This window comes from Glandiceps talaboti, chromosome 9 (genome assembly GCF_964340395.1).
Source record: "Glandiceps talaboti chromosome 9, keGlaTala1.1, whole genome shotgun sequence".
NCBI lineage: Eukaryota > Metazoa > Hemichordata > Enteropneusta > Spengelidae > Glandiceps > Glandiceps talaboti.
The window spans coordinates 20,353,725-20,363,780 of NC_135557.1; the positions used below are offsets into that span (position 1 = coordinate 20,353,725).

Here is a 10,056-nt window from a genome sequence, read left to right on the forward strand (position 1 = left end):
CTTCTTACAACGAACTTTACCAAGACCTTTACAACGATAACACTTACTAAAGCCACGTCCATTGCAACCATGACATACCTGTTGAAAAAAGAGCTCATCGCATTACTGAGCTATCTTGAAAACATTTTAGAAACCGCAGTGCCAGGATCCGAATTAATTGTATGGATAAGGTAAACAGGGAATGGATTTATCTATGAATGGATTTCATTGGGAATATATGTCAATGGGTATGGCTTTCACTGGGAAAGGCTTTCACTGGAAAGGACTTCACTGGGAATGGATTTCACTGGAAATGATTTCACCGTGAACGAACATCATTGGGAATGGATTTTACTGGGAATGAATTTATTTGGCTATGGATTTCACTGAGTATGGATTTCACTGGGAATGGATTTCACTGGGTATGGATTTCACTGGGAATGAATTTCACCCGCTATTGATTCACTGAATATATGGATTTAGCTGGGAATGGACTTCACTGGAAAGGAGTCCACTGGGAATGAATATCACTGGGAATGAATTTCTTTGGCTATGGATTACAATGGGTATGGATTTAACTGTGAATAAAATAAAATCAAGATAAATCGTTAACCATTACTTACATCAACTGTTGATGTATACGGCACATTGACAATCTTTTCGTGTTCAAAGAATAGATTGTCAGGTGGTATATTCATGTCCCAAACTCCTGGTGGACCCACAGTACCAGCTTTTTCAACGTCCTCACCTAAGAAAGTAACACAGGTTAAAGTTGAAAATAGTAAGTGATAGAATATACAGACAAATATTCGTTACTCACTGGTAAAGTAGTGCCGAAAGTTATACAAGAGTTCCGACTTAGCAGTGTATGGAAGCAATAACAAGATGAATTACAAATGACGAGTTGAAATTGTTATCAGTAAATTTGCCGATATGTACACTTCTTCTAACGATGGCCTTATTTTTTATGTTTTGCACTTTAAAAAGGATAGGTCGGTCGGTCGGTAGGTGTACATGTATGTGTACATGTTGTTATTACTTTCAGTTCATCACCGTACTTTCATAGTCTGAATAACTTAGAAATGACAATTAAGGTCAGAAGTAAACTATGAACCTTTTGTTTTTATCAAAGATCCAAAATTTCTGCAATGAACAACAATGTTCGGCCAGACACGCGCTTGTAGAATCTTCATCTTACCATCAGTGACCAAGTGGGTTTTTAAATAACACCGTAGAGGGCGTGTGTCACGTCTCTGATATTCCCCCGGGAGCTATTTGACCCTACACTCACCTTTGTATGGTTCAAACAATCTAACTGTCGTTCTCTGCTCTGTGGAGGTAGATATAGTGTACTGCAAAAAACAAACAAACAAACAAATACGCGATAGTGTTAAAATTGATGACGTGGTAAAATACAAATTTTCACTTTTCATGTAATTTCATCAAAATTAATTTGATAGAACTATTGGGTGTGTGATGAACAAAACCCTGCTGTCACAGAAGTATTATTTTTTTCGATCTACCAACAAACAATATATACATTGAAAATTGTTGAAATACCCATAATTAGATTAATACAGTTATTAATATGGGGTCAATTGTATCCAGAAGTAGTATATTAATATATTGAACTCGTGATCGCATTGGGGGCAATGATTTATGTGCGTTGACCAAAAATCAATTTGATTGGATTTACTCTACCATATTATGCGTACAGCTGCACATATACATTTCCCTATAGGTAATTCAAGGATGTTCAGGATGTACAAAGTTAAAGTAAATCAATGTGTCGAATAAACATGATAAACCTGTGTCAAAAAAACCAACAATCCCGTTACAGCTATTGCATTATGGGTATATATGCTACAAACAGCTGATACACGAACGGTTAATATAAGCTTATGTGGCGCGTCTACCAAAATCCATTTGTAGCCTATCGCAATTTGACAGTCTGTTCTTGGAAGAAAACTCCAAATCTAGCGATGGCATTGACTGTTCTTTGTCAGTGACGTATTACCCAACACACCCATTTTACCAGATATGGCTATTATGTTCATTTCAATGACGTCAACGGTAACTGTGTAGTTCTACTCACGTGATAGGCAGAGGAGGGCACAACTGTTTCAATCTCCATCTCCCTGGCTGGTTTTTTACCATAGCAACAGTGACTGTTTATATGTTTCATTAAAGCTTCCTTGGCAGAATCATCATCTATATCTGTTACCCTGGAAACAAAGTATTTAAGTAATGTACATAACTTTGAGAAAGTTGTAAAAATCGCAGGAAAATAGCAATGTGTCATTGTAAGTAAGCATCTTATCTTGATTAGTCATGGAGGTATGCTGAATGTCTTAGATTGGGGGTTCACTACAGGGTATTATATAGTTGCAATGTATATTAGCACATTATAGGCCAATGATTCAATCCCAGGTTTTCGCATTAGAGTTGTCTTATCAGGCATATACACTACATATGGTTCACTATATGATATTGTATGGCTATAACTTTGCAATGTATTAGCAAATTAAAGGCCAATGATTCAGTCCTAGGTTTATTTAATAGTGGAGCCATAAAAATGAATCAGGATAATTCATTTGTTAATGAACAATATTTTCTAAAACTCTACAAGAAAATTACTGTTCATGCCTAAATCATAATCCTAGTTACCCGAAGTTGGCATATACGATGGTTTACTACAGTGTGTATGCTTATAACTGAGTAATGCTTTATCACATACACATACCACCAAACTAGAGACACTTTAGAGTTCAATCAGGCGGCAAGTTGTTAATTTTTTTTCGTCTCGGTATTTTTATCATAAAATTCACAAACAAAAAACAGATGCTGAAAATGATACATTTTATCTCAATGAATACAAATCAACATCGCTGTCGGATAACACAAGACCGGTTCAAACACAAAGCTGCTTATTTGCATAAAATGGGATAAAATGTATCATATCACATGCTTGCATGCTATGATCATGGTTGACCTCTGTGCCAGGTAAGTATGCATGCTATCAGTGTATGTATTTTGTTTGTGTAATTGATAACAAACATACACGTCGTGTGATACGTGATGCCACATAATTGAAACTATGTACTCTCTCTAGTTAGGTAGTAACATTTAAGCTACGTAGACGTATAGTAGTACTTACGAGGTGAAGTTTTCTGGTGCTGTTTGGACGAAAGCGTTGAGATTCGGTGGAGATACTGGTTTACCTAAAAACATAAACAATATAGAGAACATAGCATGAATAGCGGACAAAGCTTGAAATCTCTGTGTAATGTTTTTTTTATAAAGTTATCACTATAGGGCAAAGTTTGTGAAGGAACTTACTATTCTTTGACAGACATGAATTTAGAACATAGAGTGTCAGCTTTCAACAACTTTACAACAACTATAAAATCTTAATATTCTTTAGCTAGCAATATATTTTACAGACGTGAACTCATAAGGCCTACAAATAAATGTTTGGTTCCGGTTACCGACCCCCACCTAGATTTTCACTGCCGACCTTAAACTTTTTTGTACGTATTCGAGAAAAAATAAATAAAATCGCGAAAATTTTGAAGTCTCGCGAGAAATGGTGGATGCGGAAATCTTCCACTGATTCTGTAATGGCTGTACATCTGATGGGAAGAAACCCATCACAGACCATATGGAAAATAAAGGAGACATAACTACCCGAACTAGACTCCCACACATGAAATCGTTTTTTAAAAAATCAAAAAAATCTGCCCCACCTATTTCAAAATTGAATGTAATCGGAACCACACATTTTTAGGCCTAGCTAGGTATAAGCTATAAAACTTGGTTCATTAACCTTTGACCTACTTTCTTTAACAGACGTAAACTCATAACCAGGTATAGACTGTAAGGCTTGGTTCATTGGATAGGCGGGTTCCTCAGCATTCTCGTTATCCTCCACTTCAGTATCCGGAGCATCAGCCCAGTTAAAGCTTGGTTGGTTGGCCTCCCCACCAGGTGGTTGCCAAGCTAATATGGTAATGAAGGCATAAGTCATCAATTGAAAAACAGGAGTGCTGTTATTTCTATTGTCATAAATATTGTTTTCAATAAAAAACAAGAATTTCTGATATATATCACTTCTGGCTGTTTCATTAAACAATTAACATTGAAATGCATTATAACGGCCAGTGCCTTCCCGGGTGTATTGATTAATTTTGATATATGTATACATTTGGGTAGTTGGCCTATATTGTATGTGAAAAAAAGTTACTATAACTAAATGAGTTAGCTATTAGAAAAAAAACCCCGCTAGAATTGTCAATATAGCAAGGAATCGTCATTAATTGAAAGAAACTTGCAAATCAATGATATTAGATATTCTAATATTTTGTATTTTCGAGTACTTATATTCGTGACTAGAAAAAGTTTTAACCTTCATGGTAAAGTAAACTCGCTTGTGCATCACCATGGTAACGACATGACGTACTTTATTCAACCGAAAGTCGTATTTGAACAACATTAGATGGCAATATTTGTTGATACTTCTGACAAAAATACTGAGACTTACGTCCTGGACCAGATCCAGAAGATGAGTAATTACTGGCTGCTGTAGCCGGAGTTTGCAACTGTAATCGTTGCCAGTCACCCATTCCTTGGGACATTCCATTGTTATAAGCTGACGGGGGTGGTATATCCTGACCCGCTGGAGGGGCTGTTGGTGGTGGTGACAATGGTACGGCTGTTCCAGGAGGTTCTTGGACCGTACCTGGTACAAAGAGGAACAATGTGCATTAATAACCAATATCTATTGATAATAGAATCTCTACAGTATTGTTATACGGTTGAAAGGTATTTACACAGGTTGGCCATAAAGGTCAATGCAAATTACACAGTCCACGTAATACAGGTGATATATAACTACCGTTGAAGGATGTTAAACCACAAAAATACAAGAGCTGTGTAAAAGAAATGCAAACATGATATAACCAGAGAGAACCACATACATTCATTATACGTACTGTTATAAACATAAACTGTAGGGTTTTTTTCTGTCCAGCGAATGTAGTGTTTGACTTATGGATGACGTCATAATATATGAACAATTTCACAAATGATAAAGTAATGTTGTATGAAGCGCTGTTTTATATTGTGTTCATTGTGTTGTGTTGTGTTGTGTTGTGTTGTGTTGTGTTGTGTTGTGTTGTGTTGTGTTGTGTTGTGTTGTGTTGTGTTACATTGTGCTGAGCTGTGTCGTTTGTACTGTTCTGTGCTATGTTATGATGTGATGTGCTATGTTCTTGTTTTTTGCTGTTCTGTTCTGTGCTGTATTCTACTGCGTTGATTTCACTATGATGTTCGGAGTCTTGCTGTGGTGTACGATGTTGATTGTCCTGTGCCTGAGTTATTGCACAGCACAGTAAGTACTCTGTTGTAATGTGTATATGTGCTGTGCTATGATGCGCTGCACTGTGTTGTACTATGCGTTGTACTTACTATAGTTACAATGCTGTACTGTACTGTACTGTACTGTACTGTACTGTACTGTACTGTACTGCACTGTACTCTGTAGTGTACTGTAGTGTACTGTAATGTACTGTACTGCACTGTGCTGTACTGTGTTGTTCTGATCTTTCTCGTACTGTAGTGTCGTTCTGCACTGTATACTGCACTGTACTGTACTCTATACTGTACTGTACTGTAGTGTACTGCATTGTACTGTACTGTACTGTACTGTACTGTACTGTACTGTACTGTACTGTACTGTACTGTACTGTACTGTACTGTAATTGTTCTGATCTTTCTTGTACTGTAGTGCTGCTCTTCACTGTATACTGCACTGTGCTATATCGTTGGTTAGTGAGTGCCCATGTATTAGATGTAACATACAGTATTGGAAATATGTTCGAAATACACAAACACTTCTCATTTGCTATGAAACGATTATCATAAATGTGTAAAAGTGCTCTTGTCATTATAGTTACTTCGTTATTTCCAATTAGTTTCAAATGTCCATGTATGTTTGTGAGTATAAGAAGGCTCCTTATTAAATAATTAAGTACTTGACTCTATACAATTGTTTGGATTAACTTTGAATGATGTAACCATGGATACTATTTGATATTCTTGATCAGTTGATGAAATGAGGTTAACAATGTGCAGACGTAGTTCTAATATACTAATTCTCAGACAACATACAGTCCTATGGGCGGTAAGCTTGGAGACTTGGTTATCCTAGCTCAACATATTTGCTTCTGCTCTGACAACAATTATCCAAGGTTCTGAGTTGTACACGAGGATGGTAAATATGACGAAGTGGTAATTTTACGATACGGTCGATGGATCATGTTTTTTCTGAGCAAACATTCGTATTCGGTTTTGTCATTACATTTGTATAAATCCTTCACAGTGTACTGTATTATTATGCGTAATACAAGTAGCTGGCTAATAAAATTTATTGATTTGATAAGTCTATAAAAACTTTATGATTAAAAAGGAACACATTTCATTCCCTCATAATTTCTATAATGTCATTATTGATTATAAAGTAACAGAGAAATGAGGTCTTTATCGATCTGTTTGTCTTTTGATAACCTCTGGATGCCAAAGTGGTCTCTACAATAACCACAAAGAGAGATCTGAAAGATTCGATGAGGGATAACACTAGACTTAATCTATATCGATTTGTATGTATGTATGTATGTATGTATGTATGTATGTATGTATGTATGTATGTATGTATGTATGTATGTATGTATGTATGTATGTATGTATGTATGTATGTATGTATGTATGTGTGTATGTATGTATATATGTATGTATGTATGTATGTATGTATATATGTATGTATGTATGTATGTATGTGTGTATGTATGTATGTATGTATGTATGTATGTATGTATGTATGTATGTATGTATGTATGTATGTGTGTGTGTGTGTGTGTATGTGTGTGTGTGTATGTATGTATGTATGTATGTATGTATGTATGTATGTATGTATGTATGTATGTATGTATGTATGTGTGTGTATATTATGATATTAGTTTCATACGGAAAACATAGAAATAACCACAATCAATGAATTGACGTCGCAATATTCGTTTTAAATTCTTTCCCTGTATATCGCAATATCTAGGTAATTGTAATATTCAAATTATCACTGCCATTATCAGCTATGAACGTAAAATTATTTAAGTATGTACACGTGTTTACATTGTTTACTGGACAGAGGTCTAATAAAAAAAATTTGGCGATTAAAATATGGAAATCTTACAGGAAAATTATGTTTATATCGTACATTCATACATATTAATTGTTGACGCTGTAGGCTCTTGAACTCAATTGCTATACACATAAAGGTGATTATTGTTCCATTGTGTGTTTTTGTATGCAGACTATTCATGCGTTTATGATGTATCACTACACAACCTGTTGTCAACGAAGATAGTGTGACACCGCACAGACTATTTATTACGTTTACTGACTAATGTGACACCATACAGACTGGCAATAAAACTGTTTTCGAAGACACATTATAAAATGTGATAAGTAAAGTGGGTCTTACGAAGTCCAGCATCAGTGACTGTAATACACAGACAGTAATATTAAACACCCCCACCCCCACCCCAAAACACAAAAAGAATAACCCCCCCCCCCAAAAAAAAAAATAAATAAATAAATAAATAAATCTTATTAATACGCCGCATATCTGTGTCATATTTATGGGTGTCTCGTTGTTGTAAATATGGTGACATGAGTTTCATTACAAATGTTGGTGTATTTGTCTCCATGGTGACAACCAATAAAATGAGCTCAAGTACAAAATTACTTAAATTATCAATATAAACCGTAAGAAGACGCGGTGATAGAATAAACTATAGTTACTATACGTGCAGTTATTTTCTATGCTATTTCCCTCTCACCCTGTCTAACATCATTAACGATAAAACGGTCAGAAAGAATAGGGTTGTAAGTGAGACAAAACGCAGATGTTAATACGAATAAACTAAAATTTTGAAAATATTATCATAAAATAGTTATATGTCTGTCCTGTAATATTTTTACGAAATAGCGTCCAGTGATTTACCCTAATAAAACCTTAGTATCATCTAGACACACTAGAACACTGGAGTATTATGCAATGTATTGTTGGTAACTTTTTTGTCTTGCCACTGTTGCCAGACGATACGTGGTTTAATATCAAGAATTTCTTTGAGCAAGGGTGTAGCTGTGTTGATAAAATTTTCGTCGAACCAGGCGATAAGTGTCTAGTGTCTAGTTCAGGTTCTCCATTGTTTTCCAAATGGTCTCTGTGTTATTTATTTCTTCCCATCAGATGTACAGCCATCACTGATTCAAAGAATAGTTTTAAATTGTCTTTTCAAGTTTATGTCAGTTTCCGCACCCATGTACTATTTCTTGCGAGACTTCACGATTTTCGCGATTTTTAATTTCATTTTTCTCGAATACGTAAAAAAAGTTTAGAATCGGCAGTGAAAAACTAGGTGGGATCGGGTAACTGGAACAAAGTTAGGCCTTAGATTGTGTCTGTTGTTCTTCAATGACAAAACAATGGTAGAGAATACGACTCGAAGTCCAAATATAGTTTCAGCCTCACTTTGACTAATAATAAAGATACGCAATTTTGAAATGTGTCCTATAATGAAAATATTAACTATAATATTTGATAGTATTAACGTGCATTTCACACGAAAACTAAGACATGCCCTGCACTATTCATTACAATGTGCCCTTTGACAATGAATTGGGGTCACGGTCATGTACGATTCTCGTCGTTCTAAAGCATTGCCTAAATAAAGGTCATACGAGGTGAATACATTCTGAATTAGCGACGTATTATACTTTCCTATATGAAGTGAGTTATTCTATCTACGTGTGTTGTTTCATGTTAGGTTCTTGATAATTAAAGAAATTAATGACAAATAATCTGTTTCTCCGTACTAATGGAGACGTCCTTTCAATTGCTCCGATGTCATTCTTTGTGGTGTGACGTCACAGATATGTCGCTATTTACTTTTTAAGGTCAGCGTCACAATGCTTAATAACCGTGTTGTTAAGGTGTAAAACAAGGCTATTTGTAACCCCACTGTGTACTTCTACACTGTGTAACAATTGTTAGAGGTGTAAGCTATCCTTAGTACGTAAGTGGTTTCTTGTTGACACCACGGTATGGTGTTGTATCCTTCATACAATTGCTATGTAATCCTACACATAGACAAACAGGATATACAAAATGCTTAAAAAAAGATTAAAAAACCCAGATAGTGGTCGACTTATCAATGTTAATTAAATGTACGTCCTACCTGGTAAATTTTCCGCATACATTTCACCATTTGCGGGCTCCATTTCCGTGCTAGAAGGAGTGCCAACAATTAAATATTTAGGTACCCACTAAGTCTCGTCAATAAAGAGCACACCATAGGCTACAACTCGGGTTGCGGGGTAAATTTTCATGCATCGACGTAGTATAATAAGATGTGTTGACCTAGGCGTACCGTGTGCAAAAAAAGCGTCGTGGTTGTGTCTATGGCAACGGGTATAAATACTAAACATTACCCTGTCATTGACCCAATTTTAACCTTTTGTCATGGAAATCGTATACAGGTTGACTGGTATCACTGTAGCTGTTCATACAGACACTTACGGTTGCCGGTTGCCGGGTGTTTGCTACGATATTTGCCAGGTGTTAAACATTTCGTTTATACTTACGTCATCAGACTATGATTGAAGTGTTAGTGAAACTAGAAATTGTAGGCAGAAATATATGAACTATTGGTTATGAATGAATGAAAGAATGGCCTTATCTAAGCCGTACAGCTCCCCTGACAAGATAGTACCGCCTGAATGTGGGATTCAACTATGGGCCTTTAAATTCTAATGATTGTTGCTATTAGAAAAAAAAGTATGTCGATTATTTGCAACTCTAAGCCACAAAATAATATTTGAGATTTTTGGTCAGCCGATCAATAACATGTAATCACTGCTGAACGTATCGATTCATTTGTATGTATTGTAATTTTGTATCACTGCTTTTCACTGATTTATTCGTCTTAATGTAATCTCTGTGTCAATATAATCCTTGACAAT

At 35.6% G+C, this 10,056-nt stretch overlaps 1 protein-coding gene across 1 annotated transcript in view; it reads right to left on the reverse strand.

Annotated features, from left to right (window-relative positions):
* LOC144440095 (protein SSUH2 homolog) overlaps nt 1–9,416 on the reverse strand; it is a 14,088-nt gene extending 4,672 nt beyond the window's left edge. The window contains exons 1-8 of the mRNA XM_078129357.1: nt 9,273–9,416; nt 4,520–4,717; nt 3,817–3,978; nt 3,137–3,200; nt 2,075–2,204; nt 1,271–1,331; nt 603–727; nt 1–78 (exon numbers count right to left, since the gene is read on the reverse strand). The exon at nt 1–78 is cut by the window's left edge and continues 65 nt beyond it. Coding sequence (XP_077985483.1) covers nt 1–78; nt 603–727; nt 1,271–1,331; nt 2,075–2,204; nt 3,137–3,200; nt 3,817–3,978; nt 4,520–4,717; nt 9,273–9,315 — 861 coding nt within the window. The 5' untranslated portion in view covers nt 9,316–9,416. The remainder of the gene's footprint in view (nt 79–602; nt 728–1,270; nt 1,332–2,074; nt 2,205–3,136; nt 3,201–3,816; nt 3,979–4,519; nt 4,718–9,272) is intronic.
* Between the last annotated feature and the right edge of the window lie 640 nt (nt 9,417–10,056).